General features: G+C 29.2%; 5 protein-coding genes across 9 annotated transcripts in view; 3 read left to right on the top strand and 2 right to left on the bottom strand.

The window, feature by feature from the left end:
• Nucleotides 1–10,258, bottom strand: part of LOC124955068 (protein bark beetle) — an 18,404-nt gene extending 8,146 nt beyond the window's left edge. The window contains exons 1-10 of one of the 3 annotated variants that reach the window (XM_047508963.1): nucleotides 9,692–10,258; nucleotides 7,823–8,897; nucleotides 3,583–3,752; nucleotides 3,271–3,464; nucleotides 2,618–2,792; nucleotides 2,368–2,537; nucleotides 1,696–1,934; nucleotides 1,340–1,589; nucleotides 832–1,217; nucleotides 36–688 (exon numbers count right to left, since the gene is read on the bottom strand). In XM_047508963.1, the coding sequence (XP_047364919.1) occupies nucleotides 36–688; nucleotides 832–1,217; nucleotides 1,340–1,589; nucleotides 1,696–1,934; nucleotides 2,368–2,537; nucleotides 2,618–2,792; nucleotides 3,271–3,464; nucleotides 3,583–3,752; nucleotides 7,823–8,182 (2,597 nt within the window). In that variant the 5' untranslated portion in view covers nucleotides 8,183–8,897; nucleotides 9,692–10,258. Of the gene's footprint in view, nucleotides 1–35; nucleotides 689–831; nucleotides 1,218–1,339; nucleotides 1,590–1,695; nucleotides 1,935–2,367; nucleotides 2,538–2,617; nucleotides 2,793–3,270; nucleotides 3,465–3,582; nucleotides 3,753–7,822; nucleotides 8,898–9,691 lie in introns of those variants that run through there. The other 2 variants (XM_047508980.1, XM_047508971.1) reach the window with 2 other exon arrangements.
• Nucleotides 8,980–14,083, top strand: LOC124955087 (centromere/kinetochore protein zw10 homolog). Of its 3 annotated transcripts, none has more exons than XM_047509006.1 (11): nucleotides 8,980–9,266; nucleotides 9,345–9,915; nucleotides 11,077–11,279; nucleotides 11,347–12,154; nucleotides 12,228–12,376; nucleotides 12,438–12,538; nucleotides 12,618–12,793; nucleotides 12,884–13,090; nucleotides 13,171–13,308; nucleotides 13,405–13,538; nucleotides 13,792–14,083. In XM_047509006.1, exons 3-11 carry the CDS (start codon nucleotides 11,247–11,249, stop codon nucleotides 14,005–14,007), a joined length of 1,962 nt encoding a protein of 653 aa, XP_047364962.1. In that variant the 5' UTR covers nucleotides 8,980–9,266; nucleotides 9,345–9,915; nucleotides 11,077–11,246; the 3' UTR covers nucleotides 14,008–14,083. The 3 variants fall into 3 exon arrangements, with proteins under 3 accessions (XP_047364962.1, XP_047364954.1, XP_047364946.1); XM_047508998.1 differs by lacking the exons at nucleotides 8,980–9,266; nucleotides 9,345–9,915 and adding exons at nucleotides 10,019–10,805; nucleotides 10,971–10,973; XM_047508990.1 differs by lacking the exons at nucleotides 8,980–9,266; nucleotides 9,345–9,915 and adding an exon at nucleotides 10,021–10,973.
• LOC124955114 (gamma-secretase subunit Aph-1-like) lies at nucleotides 12,276–20,748 on the bottom strand. Its single transcript, XM_047509044.1, has 5 exons — nucleotides 20,137–20,748; nucleotides 17,015–20,017; nucleotides 15,738–16,937; nucleotides 13,377–15,644; nucleotides 12,276–13,281 (listed from the first exon to the last, which is right to left on the bottom strand). The coding sequence occupies exons 1-2, from the start codon at nucleotides 20,367–20,369 to the stop codon at nucleotides 19,534–19,536; spliced, it is 717 nt and encodes a 238-aa protein (XP_047365000.1). The 5' UTR covers nucleotides 20,370–20,748; the 3' UTR covers nucleotides 12,276–13,281; nucleotides 13,377–15,644; nucleotides 15,738–16,937; nucleotides 17,015–19,533.
• Nucleotides 15,043–18,779, top strand: LOC124955110 (mediator of RNA polymerase II transcription subunit 17-like). The gene is made up of 8 exons (XM_047509028.1): nucleotides 15,043–15,330; nucleotides 15,453–15,635; nucleotides 15,696–16,012; nucleotides 16,089–16,301; nucleotides 16,411–16,616; nucleotides 16,692–17,264; nucleotides 17,391–17,539; nucleotides 17,615–18,779. The coding sequence occupies exons 1-8, from the start codon at nucleotides 15,242–15,244 to the stop codon at nucleotides 17,826–17,828; spliced, it is 1,944 nt and encodes a 647-aa protein (XP_047364984.1). The 5' UTR covers nucleotides 15,043–15,241; the 3' UTR covers nucleotides 17,829–18,779.
• LOC124955108 (centromere/kinetochore protein zw10 homolog) lies at nucleotides 18,928–24,417 on the top strand. The gene is made up of 10 exons (XM_047509013.1): nucleotides 18,928–21,309; nucleotides 21,413–21,615; nucleotides 21,683–22,490; nucleotides 22,564–22,712; nucleotides 22,774–22,874; nucleotides 22,954–23,129; nucleotides 23,220–23,426; nucleotides 23,507–23,644; nucleotides 23,741–23,874; nucleotides 24,128–24,417. Exons 1-10 carry the CDS (start codon nucleotides 21,273–21,275, stop codon nucleotides 24,341–24,343), a joined length of 2,169 nt encoding a protein of 722 aa, XP_047364969.1. The 5' UTR covers nucleotides 18,928–21,272; the 3' UTR covers nucleotides 24,344–24,417.

Here is a 24,417-nt window from a genome sequence, read left to right as displayed (position 1 = left end):
TTATCATAAATTATTCTTTGAGATATATTTAATACCTGTGAAAGAGCCTTTCAAATATTTTATTCTCTTCCGTAAATCCAAGCCAATTGAATGTACAATTTATGATCTTACTTTGATCTTCCAAATGCGAACCGATCTCGTAAGGCGATTCAGGATTATGTAAAATATTACGAAAAATTTTCACGTTGCTCGAAGAGACTACAACAACAGCGGCTACTCGAGAACGTGGAACAAGCCTGGATGTTATAACATTGCCATTATCAAATAATTCTCTTACGCGATTTTCTCGTAAGAAATTTTTCGTAAATAATAAATTTTGTACGTCGCTGTAAGGTGAAAGACCGACGCTAACAACGAAAGTACCACGATTTCCATAGAACTCATTGTATCTGATAGTGATGTTTGTTGGTAGAATATTAAAAATTTCATAGAGTGGATTTTTAATTAATATTCCACCATTAGAATGTTCCCTGAATTGATTGTATTCGATGCAGGCATTTAAATTAAGTGCCGGGCTCAATTTAATTCCTAATTTTTTATTCTGCACAAAGGAATTATGACCAATTTGTAACTTTAACGTTCCTTCATTTACTTTCCAACCAGATTCCACTTGCAATGCTATATCGATGCTGGTATTAAATGAATTTCCTGTCACATTAACGTACGAATCTCCAGTTGAATTACCAATCTATCCGGAAAAAAAAGAAAAATATATATAAAATATATAAAATATATATATATATATATATATATATATATATATAAAATCTCGTTAAGAATAATTAACTTTTGTGGTCTTCAAATAATTTTGCTCGAAATTGTTTTCATTACCAAGACACCGATATCCTTGTTACGAAATATCTGTGAATATTCAACCACAGTCGTTTGATTGAAATAGACGTACTCCGTGCTTGAACTATCATTAAGCCAAACGGCAAATCCATATCCACTGTTAGAAGAAATGCTTGTTCGTGATACATTGCGGTTTCCACCGGTAACGGTAATATTTATCCCGTCTCCTTGATTAAAGGAAATTCGGCTGTCTGTTACATTGACATCCACTGTACCATGTAATACATGTACACCAGCGGCATGTTCGTTACTAGATACTGACGTTTCATGAATGTGAAGAGCCGATCTTAATTTTTCTGCTACTATACCACGACCGTTATTACTTGCAATCGTGCTACCTGTCACGTTGAGATCATATGTTTTTTCTGAAAGATAGAAAAAAGATAGATCGCTTTTTTTTTCAATATTCGTAATTTGTCTTAATTTCTTTTTTTTTTTTTTTTTTTTTTTTTTTTTTTTTTTTTTTTTTGAAATTCAATTTACTAACTATATCCTGATGATAATCTGACGAAAGCAATCGTATTTGTACGTGGCTGAGCAATAAATTTAATATACAAATCTTGTTTAGTAGACGTGACACTTTGAGGCAATGTGTTGTTTCTGATTCTAACACTAGCCAACATATTTTCCGTGCCACTAATCCCATCGTAAACCTCAATAACCGCACTGTCGTTACGGTCCGTTCTCATTTGTAAAAAGTGCAGAGTCAAAACGTGACCCGGCCTTGTGAAAATGTGCTGAATCATACAATTTTGTTAGAAAATACATTCTTGGATTTTATTAATTGTAAGAACTTTCATTTTTCTTTTTTCTTTTTTTTTTTTTTTTCCAACGAATACTTACTTGTGGACAACGTTTCGTGTTAGGCGTATATTTACTTTGCTCCATTGATATAGTCACTGGAAAAGTTTGACTGGTTGTACTTGGGAAAGTACATAAATCAAAAATGCCTGTTCTATCCAGCTTATCTTCCGTTCTTTCGTCATAGTGAATATATTTTATCCCATCTGCTCCGTTCTCTAATATCGAACATTCATCTATGTGTGCCATACCGTCCGAACTATTTATATAAATTCCATAGCCTGTGTATGAAAAAAAAAGTTCTTTTTTTTTTCTTTTTTTTTTTTTTTTTTTTTTTTTAACTTAAAAAGCAAAGTATTCTTACGACAATTTAGTTTACAATATTTAATTTATTTTAATGTCATTCTACTGTTTGTAAAAACTTTCTAATTGTTCGTTCTTTTTTACTTTATCTTCCATAAATCTATATTCAATAGATTTACAGATCTTTATACTAGTTATATGCTATATATTATATAATATCTGAATACTATAAATTCTATAAATTTATAAATCTATATTCTACGGAAATCTATAAATCTCTTATCAATAATTATAGACAACTTTATATATTCTTTATATATTGTATTTTAATATATAATTTATATTAATAATTAATATTAATGATTTATTTTAATAATTTGTTAAAAAGAAAAAGAAATCAAAGAAACGTACCTTTATTTTTTTTCACGGTACAATTAGTTAACACAACAGGAGCTTCAGGTGTAGTGATATTAATACCCGTGAAAGCAGAGTTAAGAACGGATATTGATTCCATTTGAGGTGGGACACCATCAACTTCTAATGCCGATGTAACATTATAGTCTCTACCAGTACCAGCGTAACTGGAAATACAATAGGACATATTATGTATTACATATGATCTAGGAGGAAGAAAAATTTATTAAAGAACGATCTTACTTACCGGATGATAACGTGTCGTAGGATTGATTTAGATCTTCTTACGTATAAAGTATTTTCTTGAATCAATGGTCGATCATAAAGAGCTCCTTCGAATCTAATACCACGCCAATGTTTAATAGCTTTAGTGGATCCATCGTGTTGTGGTAAACAAGATAAACCAAGATCCGGATGATAATCTGACAATTAAATGCATTTCTTAAGTTAATAAATAATTTTAATTTATTTTATAATAAAATATATATTATTGACTATTTGTAAAATTATCATATATGTGTTATAAATATATATTATATGTATTATATTATATAATACTGTAATAAACATATATTATACATGTTTATATTATATATTATTTTCAATATTATAAATGTTTACATTACGTATTAGTTATAATACTGTGTATATATACTATGTATTCTTTATTTATAGTATATATTTATTGTAATACTTTCTCTCTATATATATGTGTGTGTACTTGTACTATTATTATAATAATAGTACAAGTATAAGTAACACACATGATACGATGTAACATACACACACACATACACACACACATATATATATTATGTGTATGATCATCAATAATTTTTTTCAAAAATGTTTGTTTACATATAATTAAAAGACATATAAATTTTGAAACGTATGATTTACCACAAACTCCACCACCGAGTTGTCTCTCTGACCAACCCTCGCAATTCGTCAATAAAGATTCGGTTCCACGACAATGTGGTTGTTCATAAAGTAAACGTGGTTTTGCTGGCCATTGACGATCGATCCAGGACCACCATCGACCACCTTGAAAACCAAGATGTCTACACGCTGTTTCTAAATCTGCTCGAGTCCAACTAAAAATTTAATTATTCATAATGAATGTCAATGGGGAAAATTAAATGGTTAAATTTTGTGTTCTTTCTTTTCTTTTTTTTTTTTTTACTTTCTTCTTTTCAACAAAATTAAACGTACTTTCGAGAATTGGTACAAACGGAACGCCATTGACCTCGATGAAATAATTGCAATCTTCCCTCCAACGGTGATGGACCATCAACAAGTCGTACGATAGCTGGCGATTCAACAGGTGTCGATTCGATGCCCCTTTCCGCTGAAGTAAATACGATGGGGGCTTCTGGCTCTCCCTGAAATTCGTTATATAATTTACTAGATAAAATACGATCTAAAAAGTAAATCGTTTAACATAACAGATAAAGATATTACTTCGTTTTATAGATCCAATATTTGACAATGTAGATGCTGAATCATGTAATAGAAAAAAATCGAAAATTGTTTCTATGAAAATTTTTTAGATCTAATAATCAACGATATAAGAGACTAAATCTTATAATAGGAAGGATTAAAGATCGCTTACTTGATTGTTTCATAGATTCATTTTTGATTAAATTTCACAAAAGTTCACAGAAGTTAATCCTAATGGATTTCTCATCGAGTTATATTTCTCTTTTTTTTTTTTTTTATTTTATTCCAAATTAAGCAAATATATTTCTTCGTTCAATTAAGAAACGACAAAAAAAGAAAGTGTTTTCGATCTATCAAAAAAAAAAAAGTAAGAGTAATCAAACTTATAAGGGAACTATAAACGATGAGAAAGTGAAAACTAATTTTAACTGTTTTCTTTTTTATGATTTCTTCCGAAAGTAACGAGAAACAGATCTTTAGCTTCCTCAGGGAATATGGGCAAAGATCTTGCCCTGTTCCCGAGTATAAGAGGATTACCGAGGTCGAGGGTTAACAACGTGCACACAAGAACCGTCTGTTGATCCATGACCCGAAACGCACTACGTACGAGGGCAATATTTTTCGAGCTGATTCACTCATTCATGCCTCCGAGTTTCTTCCCATCACATAGTTAATCAAGCGATTAGCCACGCGTTCTTTCTTTTGTCGTACTTGTATCTTACAAAAATCTATTCGAGTCTAAATATATATAAATATATAAATATATAAATATATATATATATATATATCAAGTCGAATGTTTATAATAAAAATCCATGATAAAAATCTTTGAATTTTTTGTGAAATTAAAAAAAAAAAGAAATAAAAAAATAAAAAGAGAAAAAACAGAAAAATATGAATTATATATGTAAATTAATTCTACCATTATATATGTAAAAAAATTAATTCTGTTTTATATTTATCCGAGAGCATTGAAAATTTATATTCAATGAATGTTTAGAATTGTGGTTATTATAAACAGATAGAACGAAACGAAGCAAATTCGATCCTTTCACGTGTAAATACTTATGTTGTATCACGTTCGTTACGATCGATTAAAAGTTAATAACATTTATGATTAAAATGAATAATAAAAATCGTAATTTTGTATTTAACGCATAGTAGTAATACATTCATTCGCGTATTCGTGGTATGTCCGGTCATTTGACGACCTTCGACAAACACGTTCTAAGCGCATCGTGTCATTTTTACCGGATGACAATTAACAAGAGAATTGAGAGGAAGAGAGAGAATGATAGAGAAAGAGAAAGAGAGAGAGAGAGATAGAGATAGAGATAGAGAAAGGAATCATGAAAAACTAGACAAAACATAACGGTATAATGTAACGTATATATATAACAATTAATGCAATATTATTATTTAAATTTAGCCTTTATTTTAATTTACACCTTTTTTTTTTATATATTAAATTTCATTATGTTTTTTGGCTAATAAATAATAATAAATCTTTATTAATTTTATAGATTATATTTTTAACAAATCCATCTTTCGATATATATATATATATATATTTTTTTTTTTAAATTAGATATTATGTTTTTAATTATTATTCCCATCTATTAATAAATAAATAATAAATTTCCATTGAATTTATAAATCATATTTATAACAAATATTTCTTTTCAATCAACATTCTTTTTCAATTGAAATTTCATCGATCTCTAGTGGCTAATAAATAACAATAATAAATTTTTTAATTCTCTCACCGTAACATATTCACGATAAATTTTTCCTATTATTATAATTTATATTTTTCCTTTTTGTTTTCCTTTTTTTTTCTTTTTTCAACAACATTTAATTATTCTTATCGATTGAAACAAGATAATCGATTTTAATTGCATCAAACAGTTATCATTTTTTTCTGCAAACATTCTCCAATTGTTAATAGTCGCTTTTAACATTCTATTTTACTGCATTGTAAATTGTAATTGAAAAAAAAAAGAAGAGAAAAGAAAAAACGATTCGACAATTATTTTTCGTCATTTCCGTTTTTGCGAACACTTGTAAAATCATTTTTGTCGACTGACAGACAGACAGAGAAAGAGAGACAAATAGACAGACAGACAGACAGACAGACAGAGAAAGAGAGAGAGAGAGAGAGAGAGAGAGTGACAACTAGACAGATAGACAGACAAACAGACAGAGAAAGAGAAAGAGAGAGAGAGTGACAACTAGACAGACAGACAGAAAGAGAAAGAGAGAGAGAGAAACTGTAGCAATACCAACAGGAAGAAGTAGCGCGTAACGAAAGTCGAAACAATCCTATGATATTCCAGAACACAAGCGATTATGATTATTACACCGGAAAGGTGTATTTAAGAATGGACCTGGCTTCATCGAATTACATTACTGGTATATCCTGTCTGATCTTCGGGTCAATGATCGCAAATATTTTTTACGAAAAAAAAAATGTCTAGTAAAAAAAAAAAAAAAGAAAAAATCAATTAAAATCAATATTCTGCTGATAATTATTTCATTCGCTATCAATTTTATTTATTTATTGTCTCGATATTATCTCGATAATATTTTTTACAAAATAAGATATATATATATATATATATATATATATATATACATAGAGTAATTTTAAAAATAAATTACTCTTTTTCGAGACCATTTATGCTTGTAATTAATTCTGTAGATATATACAATTCGATAAAAAAAAAGATTAGCCTAAAAGGTCTCGAAAAGGGAGATAATTGACTTTTAAAATATCACCTGACGTACTTTTTGTACCATCTTGTATATATTTTATATCAAATAATAAAAAGAAATAATAAAAAATATTTCATATATAATAATAAAAGAAAAAGAAAATAAAAAAAAAAAAAGAAAGGAGTCAATATCTTTTTATCGATAGATTTCATTCGAACTATCGATTTTCTATATCAATACTCTCGATATTATCTCGTTGACAAGATTAACCCCATTGATAAGAAATTCATCAATTTTGTAGATGCACTTTATCGAAGTTAAAAAAAATCACACTTTATTTTTTCCGTACGATATGTAACAAAATGAGTGAAGAAATTTTTAACCGGATGTAATTATTCGTTTGCGCTGTGGTTCGACCAATAAATTGTTTTATTAGGTCGTAACTATTGTTTGAAAGAAAATTAGAAAATAAATAGAGACGAAGAAGAAAGAAAAATTTTACGATCTTTTCCTGTGTCACTATATTACTATGGTACGTACTCTATTATTATTACTTTCTTCGCTGTAATAATGTGCAAATAATAATCTACGAAGAAAAGTGTTCGTGAAATTTTCCAAGAACCAAAATCATTACCAGTGTGAATCATTATTGAAATATATACTAGAATGTTCGAGTATACTAAAAACGACGATAAAAGTCCCGGTGGGATTCTCTTACACTAGTAAGATGACTCACATATTCATTCACATTGGCACATAACGTACGTTTATGCGTATAATGTACAGAATGGGCTAAAAGTTATTGGATCAATTTAAAAATCAATCATTTCTTTTACGAGACTTCTTAGGCATGTAATTGGGCATTAATACTTTTACAAGTTTGGATTGTAGTATTTTATAATTTGAAAAAAAAAAAATAAATGAATGAATAAATGAATGAGTGAATGAATGAATGAATGAATTAATTAATTAATTAATTAATTAATGAATAAGGAAAAAAAAGGAAAAAAGAAATTAGCTTAAAAAAATTCCAAAAAAAATTTTTGACATCATTTAAGAACTTTTGACTCACCCTGTTTTTCACAAATATGCACGTGGAGTATACGGTATAATATATAATATATGTATTTATTAATGCATTGAAAGTGCAAATTGTAAAATAATATATCCATAAGATTGTGAAAGATGAACGATCAAATACATACATTGTCGCAATAAATTATGAGAATAATAATTTAAACAATGGAAAAAGAAAATATTGTTAAAATTCCATGAATATTTGATTATTATAATATACCTTTGCAGTGATGATGCCACGAACGGTAATTCCAACCATAGGACCAAAATGTATTTCGACTCCAGGTTCAATAAATAATTCTCCATCTTGTTCGACGAAAAGGTCCTCTCTGATTAAATAAGGATTCTTAACTCTCTGTAATACTTTTTGTCCTCTCACGATTCTAACACCATGTAATTCGGTAAATCCATCGTAATTGTTCCCATTGTTGGTATTATTATATGAATTAATCAATGCCGGTTCCGTATAATAAATCGAACTCTGTTCGGTACTCTCACGTAATTGACCATCTACTAGGATAGTAAGAATCGAAATTGAGAGTACCAATAAAAGACGAAAATTCATCTTCGTTGGAATCATTTCGTTAATGCCGATGAAAAATTATTTTCCCTTTACGGGATGAATCGTCTATGAAACGTCGAAGTTTCGCTCTATGAATCATCGATCACGAAACGATCACGGTACACTCTCTTCAGGCAAATTCTTCGATCGTATAGTTTAGAAAGATCTAATTAGTTTTTCCTTGATTTCTTTTTTTTTTCCTTATCCTTTTTTACTTCTAATTTACTCGGACATCTAAATATATTATTCAAAATCAGTTCGATATAGATCAAGAACGATATAAGATCAAGAATATCTTTTTCTCGATCGTTCTAATTTCCTCGAATATTCAAAGATCTAAGGATACTTAATGAAATCGATTTATTATAGATCATTGATATACATAAGTCGAGGGAGATTTGTTTAGGCTCTTCCCGAAATATGCAAAGATTAAAATGATACTTTGAAATTGGTTTGATATCGATCTACGATGAATCGAATACTCCGTTTTTTATCCTTTCGGATAACGATTAGAACGGTAGTATACTTTCCCTCCCATTAGTCCTGTTTGTCCTTCAGGGAAACCTTTCGAGTTCTCTTGTTCGAGCTGCTTCGTGAGAAGATCGTTATCAAAGAGAATTTAACGAGGCACAGCGCTCCTCCGGAGAACAGTTACGTTATGCTTCAGAGTGAACTCAGGCGTACTTCGTGAACTCTACTTCGATGGATGATGGATCGGATCGAATCGGATGTTCTTTTCTCAAAAACATAGAAAATCTCACTTTGCAATCTAGTATTTTAATGTCTAACGACGTACGTGTTTTCTCGATCCACCGTGAATGGAAAGATCGAGCATCGATCTACGATGCCTCTTCGACATATCGGAAGAAAGAAGATTATAAAGAAGAAGAAAAAGACAAAAAGATAAATAATAATATTAATAATAAATAAAAAGAAATAAAGGATACTTGGTATCCCATGTGCGCAAATGCGCTCTACACAACTAACTAAAATCACGACCACTATCACCAACACACTTATATGCGATCATTTAAATCCGAACGTTAACTTTTCTTCCCTTGAGTAAGATGACGCGAATAAAAGTGGGGAGAAAAAGAGAAAGGTAAAAAAAGAGCTAAGCAATTGGATTGTCCTTGTCCTTTCCTTTTCTACTATTCACCACTTGTATTTCTTGTTAAAGAATCGAAGGAAAAATGAAAGAGAGAGAGAGAGAGAGAGAGAAAGAGAGAGAGAGAGCGCGCGAGAGAGAGAGAGAAAGCGTCTATAGCGTCGTCTTTAGCGTCTTTCGCGTTCTCCTTAACGACGACGATCGTTTTAGATTTATCTCACTTTAGAATAACGATCGAAGAGTTTTATGACTTTATGTGGTAACGTTGTTCGAATCGAATTTTAAAGGAAGAAAAACAAAATTTTTTTTTTCTTTCTTCCAAAAGACCAGGGTGGACGTTCGCGATAGCCACCTGGCGTGGCGTCACGTTGGGTGCGGTTTGACCGCTCGACTGGCAGCGCTTCGACGCTACTACTAACTTCTTCTTCTTCTTCTTCTTCTTCTTCTTCTCTTCTTTTCTCTTCTCTTCTCTTCTCAACTCTTCTCGTTGCTTCACTCTATTTCACGAGCCTACCTCCGAACAAGTCACCGAACGGAGGATCGGTACTACTCGCAACCAACACACCGCCTACTATTCTACTCGAAGGTAAACGCGCTTGTCACGTGACCCCCAACCACATACGTCACACAGGTTGTAAAACAGGTGAGTTTATTCCCCCCACCAACACCATTAATCCAACTCGATCGCCGTCATGGTATTCTTGACTTCTTCGAAGGATATTCTTAAGGAAAACGAACGTTTTAGAAAATTCAAATGATGTTAAAAAAGAATTTATAAAGTAACATCGTACTATTAATGATTAGTTAACTGATAGCGAAAATTAGGTTAGAATTGTAAGAGTTTGTTTGGATTAATATATTCGATGAATTATTATTATTTTTTTTCTTTATGATTATATGTGATCTTTTATTTATTTATTTCTTTTCATTTTTTCCTTTTTTCATTCTTTCTTCGACCAACAATTGCATAATACTATTATAATGATTTATCTCTCTAAAACATAAAGGCGTTTCGAATTAATCTTATTACAAAATGAAATAGATACCAAGAGATAGAGTTAGCCATACTGATAGCATTATCGGCTTATCATCGTTTATTAAGTAAACTAAAGATGAATCGTACAATTAGTCATACAATGTAGGTTGCGTTACTAGATCATCATCTACTGTCTTGTTATATTGAAGTTGCTTTTTCAAAATTCTTATACTCATTTCATAAATACGTTTTCATGAGCACATTTCGACATTCTTAATTAATATGATCAAATAATTCTGCACTCATTTAAAAATATATCTATATAAATATAAAGATTGAATCTTATAAAATGTGTGTGTCACAGAAATATACAAAAAAAATATAAATAATAAGAATAATTACAATGTACTTAAAGTTATATAAAATATTTTCAAATTTACCGCCTTAAAATTGAACCAATCGAAACAAATCGCTATTGCGCATATACAAATTTTCTTTTTATCAATATAACCTAATAATATACTGGATGTATTTTTATTTAACCGGTATTAAAAGAGGTTATACAAAGTTTATATAAAATATCTGATTTTTTTTATCTTAATGTAAACATTTGTATGATATATAAATCAATATTAACAAAAATTTATTTTTTATTTCCATACACAAAACATATTAATACTCTTTCAATATGGTATCGTTTTTAACTGATGTGTTAATTACAGCAGGTAACTTTCAACATTTTCTCGTATGATAATAGAGAATCAACTTTAATTGAATATTTCTATTATTTTTATTGTTTTTCTTGTTCTTTTCTTTTTATATAAATAGGGCAAGTTGAAAAGCTCAATCTTCGAGAAAAAATTTCTCAAATACAGGAGGATATAGTAAAGCTAAAGTATGATGTCAAAGATTTCTTGGATGATAATTATATTGAATTTTCATCAAAACTGACAAAAAATCAACGTTTAGTTTCTAAAGCTGAAATACTTACAAAAGAAATGAACGATTTACAAAAAAGAATAGATGATCAGGTAGATTTATGACTACAGAATAGGCAATTAAACGTATGTTGTTTTAAGTGATATATAATATTTTTAGATCAAAGTAGAATTATCTGGGTCCATAAAGGAATTAAAGAATCTTTCACAAGCGTTGAAAGAATCAAACCTTTGTCTTCACTTATCTAACCAATTATTATCTCTGGACGAATGCATTAAGTTGATAAAACAATATCAAGAAGAACAGCGATACGTTGATACTGCTAAAAGCTTATGTACAATGCAAAATTTATTGGACAATCCTGAAAGTGATTTACAAGATCTTGATATTTATAATGCAATTAAAGAGGAATATAAAAATTTACATGATTCATTTTTATCTCATGCTTCTTTGCTTTGGGACGAGCGTATTTGTTGGACTGGTTTAGAAAATAATAAGAATGAAACAGTCGTTACACTTCATATTAGGGATAAACTTGAAAATATAGAAGACTTAATTCGTGGTTTGCATTACGTCAACAAACTTTCTGATCATTTGGATCAATTTTCAGAAACAATAATGAGTCATATAATTCAACCGATTATCAATGAGCATTGCTCAGTTTTTGTTTCAAAAGAAAATATATTCACCATTGAATATATTGATAGAAAAGAAATACCTGTTTATAAAAGTGTCTTGCATAATTTAAAATTATTATTTAGATATCTTCATGAACATTTTAATGTTATAATAGATGATAATCAGACCTTACTTATGAAAATGCAGCCGCATATGTTAGAACAATTAGCAGAAAGTCTTACAATGAATTGCATAGCTAGAACTATTCCTAGTTCTAGCACAGAATTAAAAAATTTTGAACCAGTAGTTGAAGAAACTAATGACTTTCAAAGTTATTTAATAGAAATAGGTAATAAAAAGTTCTCTTCTCAAGTTTATATGAATATAATATTAATATAATTATTCAAATGATAACTTTATAGGATTTATCACAGAAGAAAACTTATTCTTGAAAGAATACACTGATAATATTGATAAACTTTTTATTGATAAAATATGCCAAGATTTAATGGTAAAAGCAAGAAATATTATTAAGAAAGATCTACATGATTCAATTAAACACATACCAGAGGTAAATTTCATTAAAACTTTAATGATTCGAATGTACTAAAATTGTTGCTATTATTTCTTAGATCCCATTAAAATTTCCAAATGATGAGTTAGAAAGTGAAGGCGTATCAATTCACAGATACTTAAATGAATCTTCTTTTCAACTACCATCTTGTCAAATAAGGTATTTAATATTACAAATTTTCATTAAATTGTCAATTAATTCGTCATTTATAATTAATTTGAAAAGAATCTTTTTATAGCAAAAGTGCGAAAGAAATACTAGATCTTGCAAGAAGTATTTTGGATGAGGCCTGTGACAGTTCAGATGCTTCTGCAGTCAGACTGTTTTATACATGTAGAAATGTATTTGAAATGTATGCAGGACTAGTACCTGAACATCACAAAAAATTTTTGGAAACAATACCACAACAAGTCGGTAAGTATTGATGAAATGAAAAAGATTCCAATATACGACAAATAAATTAGAATGTATCTATTGGTCACTAGACATTACAACTGTTCTTAGCTCTATTCCACAACAACTGTATGTATCTCGCACACCACCTACTCACATTGGCACATGAATACAGGGATAAATTGCCGAGATCATTGCAACAGCTTAACTTAACTTTTACTGATCAAACACTGATACTACGCAATGTCGGTTCTGAATGTTTCCTAGAGCACATGAGATATCAGAGAGATATTATTATAGATATTCTCAAAGAGTCAGGTCAGTCGTAGTCAACTTCAATGTAAATACTATAATTTTTAAAGACAATTTATAACAATCGAAGTTGTAAATGTAACTAGGTTTAGCAGCACTAGGTCAGGTTTCTGAATTACCTTCGTCAACTGAACGTGCATTGAGACAATGTATCAGACAATTAGAATTGTTGAAGACCGTCTGGTTAGATGTTCTACCTGTCAATATTTATTGCAGAGCTGTAGGCAAGTCTTAATTTCTTTTTTGTTTCATTTACTAATATAGTTATTATAAATTTAAAAGCCTAACTTACCTCGGGTTTTTGCTGATATTTCTAACAGGATGCATCGCTAATTCTATGGTCGAAGATTTAATAATAAGAGTTACATCTGTTGAAGATATACCTGCTGATATAGCTTCTGACTTAGTGATAATGTTCAATACAGTTGCAACACGAACGCCAATGATATTTCCAGTAAGTCGAGTGATCAAATTTAAATTCTAGGATTCAAAAATAATAAAGATAATAATTTTCATTCGAATTTATTTTATTAACTTGTTTATTATACCACAACACTGTTAAGTAGTCATGTGTGATTCTGCGATCAAAGAGTTGATATAGATAGAGTTGTTCCATCAACTTGTTCCTGTAAAAGTGAAATTATAAGAACATATGCGGGGGCTGATTATGTATAAATTTGACAAGAACACTTTTTTTTTACTTTTAGGAATCTGAGAAGATAGCACAATATGCACGAAAATGGAAAAAATTCTTAGAACTTATTAAAGTTCTTGGTGCATCATTGAAAGAGATAGAGATTAGATGGGCAAATGGGACAGGTCCTCTTGCAAAAGAATTTACAGCTATTCAAGTAAAACAACTTATTAGAGCATTATTTCAAAATACAGAAAGAAGATCAGTTCTCTTAGCTTCTATTAAATAATACAATACTGTATTGATATATTGTTAATAATCAGTGGAGAAAGAAAATTTATTTATATTTTATACATTTCATCTTACTTAACAATTTTTTCTTTTTTAATACTTTCCTTCATCCGAGACTTTTTTTTTATTATTTGATATGTATGTTTTTTATTTTCCTACATTTATACATTGCGACGGGGTTAGAAACACTTCAAAGCGCTTCGAATGTGTATGTATATATATATATATATATATACAAAAAATTCAAAATTTAAAGTTGTTACGTAGGTCTTGAAATCTTCATACATCTCAAGTTTTTGTTACCATTTTCGTAGTTATTATTCGATTTTTGATCCCTATAATTTAAATTATCAAATTATTCAAATTCTTTATTAGAATTAATAAAGTATATAAACAAAATTATACTATTATTTCATTTAATATAAAATTATATAATGTATGAAGATTTTTTGGATACTCTTTAATTCCGTATTTACACAATTATTCAGATAAAGAAAATATGGTAGCCTTTATGTCATCAAGGAAGAACAAAAGGCCCCGGTTCTATTAATGAATTACGTTTATCCCAGATTCCAATCATGTTTTCTTATATGTAGGTTACAATACGTTTAGTATCTATTTTTTTATATTTTATTTTTAATAATTTTTAAATACTTTCCGTTCTATAAAAATGTACGTATCATCTTTTCTATATAAAATTGTTTACTTTAAATAATATGTTTACTTAAAATAATTTTTTTAATGTTTACTTTAATGTTTACTTTAAATACTTTTATGAAAACAAAGTCATTTATAGAAGAATTAAGATTTATTGTATCATCCAATCAACGTCGATTTGTGTTACTCAATTCATAGTAATTGGTTGTACTAAGTAATCATACTGTCATTGGATAATATATGAAGAAAGAATAATTTTTGTAAAATTACGATTTTCATTAAATTAAAGAATTTAATATCGAAAGAAAATTTCACTGATATTTTAATAATAATTAAATATTTTTTCAGGTAGTTTCAAAAATTTGATAATCACGAATTTTATATAGTATAGAGTTGAACACAGTGAAACGTATTGTTCATTTATTACATTTATGTGTAATTAGTTCAAAAATCTTTTACAATATATTCCCAAAGTATTCACCGTTATAATAATGTTATGTTATAATGGTTTTTTTATATACTAAATAAATATTATGTGCGCAATTTCAGTCGTAACTTTAAATATGTAAACAACAATGGCGTTTTCCGCGAACATTTCGGTAGAAGCACCGATAGAAAATCAAATTCAAGAAATCACTTATGATGGGCAAGAAATTTATCAGGCGTATGTTATAAATTTATAAATTATACCTATGTTTAAAATAATATTTTACTTATGATGTTGAATCTTGTTATAAAATCTAAATGTTTACGTTAACCTTAATTCGTCTAACTTTAATATTACAGGCCTCTTACATTGTCGGAAAATTTGGCAAAAATTGCCCAAAAGATAGATTTTAGTAAGACCAATGGAGAGGAAATTAAAAAAGAACCACCTGAGAATGGAGAAAAAAGTGAAGAGGACGCAAAAGATCCAGCATCTTTTCAATCTTCATTGTGGCCATGGGATAGTGTTAGAAGCAAATTGAGGTATTCTTTCTATATTAACAAATAATAGATAATTTTATTTCAATGAATTTATCTTTTTAGGAATGCGCTAACAGAGGTATGTGTATTAGCAGATGTTCTTACAATAGCAAAAGAAAAACATTATTTAGTTTTGGATCCTGTACCTCAAGAATCAGTTGAAGTAAAACCCATGGTACAAGTATATGCTAGAAAAAAAGCATTAGCAGGTGCTGCTTCGGTTCTCATGACGGGAGCAGAAAGACTACGAAATAGTCAAAATGAATTAGCTAGGAATCGTAATACACCAGATTTTCACATTGAATTGTTAAGATTAAGACAAAATTGGCGCTTAAAGAAAGTATCCAATTCTATAATTGGAGATCTTAGTTATAGAACAGGTAATTTCTTTGCTGTTTAACTTTTATCTATAATTATTTTTCAACATATTATTTTTCTGACAAAAATTAATTGCAGCTGGCTCTAAGTATACTCAGACTGGTATGTTTGAAGTAACAAAAGCGGAAGAGGAAGAAAAACCAAATGGTAGTCCTCCTGCTTCACCTAATTCTAGTAGTAATACAACGGGACAATCTCATGGTCCATCCAATTCAAAAGCATCTGCATTGCGTGTTACTATACCTAGTGAATTACAAGGAGTAGCTTATATTGAAGTATTATGTCAGAAAGGTAGATAATATTAATTTAATATTTTATAATAATTTTCTTCTTTTTTTTTGTTTTTTTTCTGTATGATTTTGATTATATTCGTTTAGAAAATCATTATTATATATTTTAGATCAGGAGGATTTGTGTAGTGCTAACATTAGTTTACTTAATAGTAGTGCGCATAGTTCCAATGCAGATATGCATTGGCAACAGAAATTAGAAGCAGCACAAAATGTTTTATTCTGTAAAGAACTATTTAGTCAATTGGCAAGAGAGGCTGTACATTTACGTGCGCCAATTCCGCATATGGTTGTTGGGAATCAAATTATGGCTACTGTAACTATTATGTTCTTTACAATAATTTAATTACAAAATCGATTATGGAATGTATAAAATTTATTGTTGCATCAGGTGCTTCCAGGAATTCAACTGATCATAGGTTTGTGTCATAGTACTGGGAATGACAAAAAACCAACCGCCCCTCCACCTCACAAAACTGATCATGATCATGTATTAGAACATTCCTTGCATCAATTGCTACGTGAAGTACATCATAAAAATACTCATCATCCATTTCCTCATCCTTCATCGGGTCCTCTTGGACCTAGTAAACGCCGATGTTTGGCTGGTCCAACAGCGGCAGATAGATATGAACTTCTAGAAATGTCAAAGAGTCAAACATTACTAGAACAAATCATTCAACAAGCTCAACACTTTTTCATGAGATTACGTACTGAATATGTTCTGGACACAATAGCAAAAGAAGTTAAGGATCCTTTAATTGTATCTCATTGGATGGCATTAAATTCCCCTACGCAGTCATGTGTTAAAATTAATATATTAACACACGGATACGACAGTTTATATCGTACTTCGTTGATCGTTCATGTAGGAGAAAAATCACTTAAATGCGTCTGTAGAGATGGCAGAGTAATGCATATGAGTTATGAACCTCAGGAATTAAGGGATTTAATTTTTTGTCAGGTTAGTTTCTTAATATTACTCATTAATCTCAACTTATCAATGTAGAATTATACCACACACACACACACACCCACACACACAGACAGATTTAATGATATAATGTATTTAATACTACGATTACTTTAGATATATCAACACCAAATAACGGCAGTACAATCTTTAGCAAAGTGTATGGGGTGGCAACTTCTGGGAAATAGTTCTCATCTCGGTTTAGGTGCAGTTGAGCCTTTAGGAAATGCAAGTAGTTGTATTTTAGCTTCGCCAATCGGTGACAGGTAATTTACAATTTATATACTCCTGAAATTATTTCTAATAACAATTGTTATATGGTTCGTATTTGTTAATTTCAGAATGATAGCTGTAAGATGTGAACCCCAAACAGGAGTACAAGTGGCAATTGCACATTCTCCTAGAAAAGATTTCTTTCCGGGACAATTAGTGCGAGAAAGAAAATGGGAAAATTTAGGTGGTTCTTTTAAAGAAGTTAGATGGGACAAGATGGAAGGAAAAAATTTTTTGAATAAGATGGAATTGCTCATGGCTTCCTTAACAAGTAGTTCATAGACGTGTAATACAAAAAAGAACTCATTTGTAGTTCTACACTTCACAGGGTGCAAAATATACAGATCATATTATTTTAAGCAATTGTACAAAGTATTATACTTCGTAGATTTCGATGCAATATATTCCTATTTCTGAAAATGCAAGATAATGTTAATAATTGAAAAGTTTTTAAAAGTAGCTTCTCTCAAACAATTGCAGTGGTGTAACATATTTTAAATTTCAGTATACTTATTTTTTAATGTTGATACAGTGGACTTTTTATTAAACAGACTTTGTAAGATAATATTGAATATCAACTTGTTATATTTTTTATGTATGATGTAAAAAAGAATAGAGAATTCTCAGAGTGCTGCTCTTCAAAAAGTATAGTATTTATAAAGTCAATATTTTTGTAATACCTAATTTTACGATATTGAGATAGAGGTTCTACCAAATTCTTATTAATCTAAGTATATTCTCCTATACTATACTTAGTTTGTATGTAAAAAGTTATTATAGATGTTGTATATTAAAAAGTTATTAATTTGTGTATTGAAGCATCCAAGAACTATAGTTGTGATATTAATAGTCAAAAAGTATGCATGGCAATTTGATCTCTAACTTCTGAGTGACAAATAGTAATATGCAATGGCAAATGGTTTTTATACACTAAATTGATTTGTTATTTTATTAATTAAAAAAATGAGAATAACAATGATGTTAATTTTTTTCTTTTCTTATTTTTCTTTGATTTTTCTTTTTTCTTTTTGCTTTTTTTCTGGAAGACAGTGATATACAAAAAATATTTTAATATTTTTATGAATTTTATGTACATTACACATTTACTTGATTTCCGAGATGATGGTAAGGAATAGATCAATGCACCTGCGATTGTACAAAAATGGTTTTTATTTGAATCACACAATATATGAAATGTAATATGAGTGGGGTTAATAAACTATTGAGATATGATATGTCGTAAATGAATTAGGATGCGAGATATAACATGATCCAGTAATAATCTAAATTGCATTTTTAACAAATTATCTTAGATATAAAATCAATGAACAATTCCTTATTTATATCGCATCTTTTGAATACCATATTCAAGTAATAGTTTGTTTTTAAACTTTTGCATAATATAATCTGCATCATTATATCATACATATTAAATACACAAACATACATTCATACAATCACACACATTATAGGTATTAATTTTCTTGAATGAATATGCTGTACACTATGTCATATAACTAGATTTTAAATTAAAACATTGTCTTTGCTCTACTGCAGTTTGAACAATAACTACAGCATTATCATTTGTCTCAATGGATTTAGGGACGGACTAGCAATTTTACCAAAAAACTTAATGCTAGAGCGTACCAAGTAAAATAGATCGGATTATCTAAAATAGTTCTGAAAACAGAAATTTTCGAATAATTCAATGAAGTAGTGTATTTACAATTTGATTGTGGTTCTCGATGCTTTCGTTTTTTTTTAATCATTTTTTTTCGAGTATCTAACAAGTTAATAGAGATCATAGAATTAACTATTATTTCATATTCATTCCTCTCATTGACTTGTACTCATTTTTGTAAACAGCCGTTTCGTTAGTTATTTATTAAGAAATCAAATGTATCATATCCAGACTTTTATTCTTATAAAAAATGAAATATTTGTTCTTTACATCTATATCTTATTAACCAAGTGCTTACATAAGCTCTTAATTTTTTGTAAAACACTGAGCTATATTCCGCATCTTTCCACCTGCGACCTTAAAGGCAAAAGCCGCATTAATAATTAATACAATGTAAGCAAATGAAAGACTGATTGCATAAAATTGTTTTACATTTAATAGGGTCATGCAGGAGACAAACAAATGTGATCCTACGACCCATACAATTTGTCCCCATTTTTGCCTATCAATAGCAGCAAAGAAAATAACACCCCAGAACGTATGAAGTAAAATGAAGCACAAAGTGGTGGATGCTGATACGATGAAGAAGTATTCTGTACCATGTCTGATACCCATGGTTCCAGGACCAATTGCATCTGCTAACACATTGACCAGAGCAAAAGCTCCACTCATAAAACCGAAACCTAGGCCACAAACATATGCAAATATATGTCTGCTATCAGCTACGTGTGTTGTGGTTACTTTTTCTAAACCTCTTTCAGCTTTACGTAATACCCAGTATAAAAGGTACCTAACAATTTATAAAATCAATTAGTATCACGAAAAAATAAACAATATGCGAAAATGAGATAAAAAAAAGGAGAAAAGAAAAAATAAAAATAAAAAATGAATCTTTTAGTATCTTATTACCTGAAAGTTTCTTGGAATAATACAGAAAATACTAATCCAAATGCAAGATGATTTTGAAGTGGAACAACAGCATACCAAAGCACAGATGATAAAAGTAATGAAATAAGCCAGAAAAAGGCACTGGCAATTAATATGATAATTTTTATTGGATCATTAGCTATAGTAAATGTGAACATGGCTAATGGAGGTCCAAAAGCCAAGAAAGCACAACCAAAAAAATCCATAACCGTCATCTTTAAGATAAATGCTTAATCGTGTGCTTATTCTTTGTCAATTGACCTTTCTCCAAATGCTAACTGTTTCTAACCCTACACAGCCTTATTATGGCTCGGATGTCTACTTTTTGTGAGTGCATTTATTGCGTTACTACAAACACAATTTTTAAGTTTGACATTTCAGAATATACTTAAAAGGTTAAGTATGACCTTGCTCAACAATCTTTAGAAAACGCGCTACTGATTAATGGAAGGAACTTTGAATGAGGTACATCGAGATAAACCTGCACTGCAATCGATAGCTTATCGATATTTTTTAATTTGTAATGATGAACGTTATTCTCGATTCTCTCAAACTTATTAATTATTTTTAAAGAAAAGTAAATTTACGTAGATTTTAATCGATCCATATATTATTTTAAATTATTAATCGTTTTTATTAAATGTGTAAAAAAATATTTCAAAAATCGTGCCAAAACGAACCTCTGCTAGTTATTATTTCTGTTCTAATTAATACGATCAAATAATTTTGCACTCATTTAAAAATATATCTATATAAATATAAAGATTGAATCTTATAAAATGTGTGTGTCACAGAAATATACAAAAAAAATATAAATAATAAGAATAATTACAATGTACTTAAAGTTATATAAAATATTTTCGAATTTACCGCCTTAAAATTGAACCAATCGAAACAAATCGCTATTGCGCATATACAAATTTTCTTTTTATCAATATAACCTAATAATATACTGGATGTATTTTTATTTAACCGGTATTAAAAGAGGTTATACAAAGTTTATATAAAATATCTGATTTTTTTTATCTTAATGTAAACATTTGTATGATATATAAATCAATATTAACAAAAATTTATTTTTTATTTCCATACACAAAATATATTAATACTCTTTCAATATGGTATCGTTTTTAACTGATGTGTTAATTACAGCAGGTAACTTTCAACATTTTCTCGTATGATAATAGAGAATCAACTTTAATTGAATATTTCTATTATTTTTATTGTTTTTCTTGTTCTTTTCTTTTTATATAAATAGGGCAAGTTGAAAAGCTCAATCTTCGAGAAAAAATTTCTCAAATACAGGAGGATATAGTAAAGCTAAAGTATGATGTCAAAGATTTCTTGGATGATAATTATATTGAATTTTCATCAAAACTGACAAAAAATCAACGTTTAGTTTCTAAAGCTGAAATACTTACAAAAGAAATGAACGATTTACAAAAAAGAATAGATGATCAGGTAGATTTATGACTACAGAATAGGCAATTAAACGTATGTTGTTTTAAGTGATATATAATATTTTTAGATCAAAGTAGAATTATCTGGGTCCATAAAGGAATTAAAGAATCTTTCACAAGCGTTGAAAGAATCAAACCTTTGTCTTCACTTATCTAACCAATTATTATCTCTGGACGAATGCATTAAGTTGATAAAACAATATCAAGAAGAACAGCGATACGTTGATACTGCTAAAAGCTTATGTACAATGCAAAATTTATTGGACAATCCTGAAAGTGATTTACAAGATCTTGATATTTATAATGCAATTAAAGAGGAATATAAAAATTTACATGATTCATTTTTATCTCATGCTTCTTTGCTTTGGGACGAGCGTATTTGTTGGACTGGTTTAGAAAATAATAAGAATGAAACAGTCGTTACACTTCATATTAGGGATAAACTTGAAAATATAGAAGACTTAATTCGTGGTTTGCATTACGTCAACAAACTTTCTGATCATTTGGATCAATTTTCAGAAACAATAATGAGTCATATAATTCAACCGATTATCAATGAGCATTGCTCAGTTTTTGTTTCAAAAGAAAATATATTCACCATTGAATATATTGATAGAAAAGAAATACCTGTTTATAAAAGTGTCTTGCATAATTTAAAATTATTATTTAGATATCTTCATGAACATTTTAATGTTATAATAGATGATAATCAGACCTTACTTATGAAAATGCAGCCGCATATGTTAGAACAATTAGCAGAAAGTCTTACAATGAATTGCATAGCTAGAACTATTCCTAGTTCTAGCACAGAATTAAAAAATTTTGAACCAGTAGTTGAAGAAACTAATGACTTTCAAAGTTATTTAATAGAAATAGGTAATAAAAAGTTCTCTTCTCAAGTTTATATGAATATAATATTAATATAATTATTTAAATGATAACTTTATAGGATTTATCACAGAAGAAAACTTATTCTTGAAAGAATACACTGATAATATTGATAAACTTTTTATTGATAAAATATGCCAAGATTTAATGGTAAAAGCAAGAAATATTATTAAGAAAGATCTACATGATTCAATTAAACACATACCAGAGGTAAATTTCATTAAAATTTTAATGATTCGAATGTACTAAAATTGTTGCTATTATTTCTTAGACCCCATTAAAATTTCCAAATGATGAGTTAGAAAGTGAAGGCGTATCAATTCACAGATACTTAAATGAATCTTCTTTTCAACTACCATCTTGTCAAATAAGGTATTTAATATTACAAATTTTCATTAAATTGTCAATTAATTCGTCATTTAAAATTAATTTGAAAAGAATCTTTTTATAGCAAAAATGCGAAAGAAATACTAGATCTTGCAAGAAGTATTTTGGATGAGGCCTGTGACAGTTCAGATGCTTCTGCAGTCAGACTGTTTTATACATGTAGAAATGTATTTGAAATGTATGCAGGACTAGTACCTGAACATCACAAAAAATTTTTGGAAACAATACCACAACAAGTCGGTAAGTATTGATGAAATGAAAAAGATTCCAATATACGACAAATAAATTAGAATGTATCTATTGGTCACTAGACATTACAACTGTTCTTAGCTCTATTCCACAACAACTGTATGTATCTCGCACACCACCTACTCACATTGGCACATGAATACAGGGATAAATTGCCGAGATCATTGCAACAGCTTAACTTAACTTTTACTGATCAAACACTGATACTACGCAATGTCGGTTCTGAATGTTTCCTAGAGCACATGAGATATCAGAGAGATATTATTATAGATATTCTCAAAGAGTCAGGTCAGTCGTAGTCAACTTCAATGTAAATACTATAATTTTTAAAGACAATTTATAACAATCGAAGTTGTAAATGTAACTAGGTTTAGCAGCACTAGGTCAGGTTTCTGAATTACCTTCGTCAACTGAACGTGCATTGAGACAATGTATCAGACAATTAGAATTGTTGAAGACCGTCTGGTTAGATGTTCTACCTGTCAATATTTATTGCAGAGCTGTAGGCAAGTCTTAATTTCTTTTTTGTTTCATTTACTAATATAGTTATTATAAATTTAAAAGCCTAACTTACCTCGGGTTTTTGCTGATATTTCTAACAGGATGCATCGCTAATTCTATGGTCGAAGATTTAATAATAAGAGTTACATCTGTTGAAGATATACCTGCTGATATAGCTTCTGACTTAGTGATAATGTTCAATACAGTTGCAACACGAACGCCAATGATATTTCCAGTAAGTCGAGTGATCAAATTTAAATTCTAGGATTCAAAAATAATAAAGATAATAATTTTCATTCGAATTTATTTTATTAACTTGTTTATTATACCACAACACTGTTAAGTAGTCATGTGTGATTCTGCGATCAAAGAGTTGATATAGATAGAGTTGTTCCATCAACTTGTTCCTGTAAAAGTGAAATTATAAGAACATATGCGGGGGCTGATTATGTATAAATTTGACAAGAACACTTTTTTTTTACTTTTAGGAATCTGAGAAGATAGCACAATATGCACGAAAATGGAAAAAATTCTTAGAACTTATTAAAGTTCTTGGTGCATCATTGAAAGAGATCGAGATTAGATGGGCAAGTGGGAAAGGTCCTCTTGCGAAAGAATTTACAGCTATTCAAGTAAAACAACTTATTAGAGCATTATTTCAAAATACAGAAAGAAGATCAGTTCTCTTAGCTTCTATTAAATAATACAATACTGTATTGATATGTTATTAATAATCAGTGGAGAAAGAAAATTTATTTATATTTTATGCATTTCATCT

This window comes from Vespa velutina, chromosome 1 (genome assembly GCF_912470025.1).
Source record: "Vespa velutina chromosome 1, iVesVel2.1, whole genome shotgun sequence".
Lineage (NCBI taxonomy): Eukaryota > Metazoa > Arthropoda > Insecta > Hymenoptera > Vespidae > Vespa > Vespa velutina.
The sequence above is the reverse complement of the archived record's forward strand: the minus strand, read 5'-3'. Positions and strand labels throughout refer to the sequence as shown.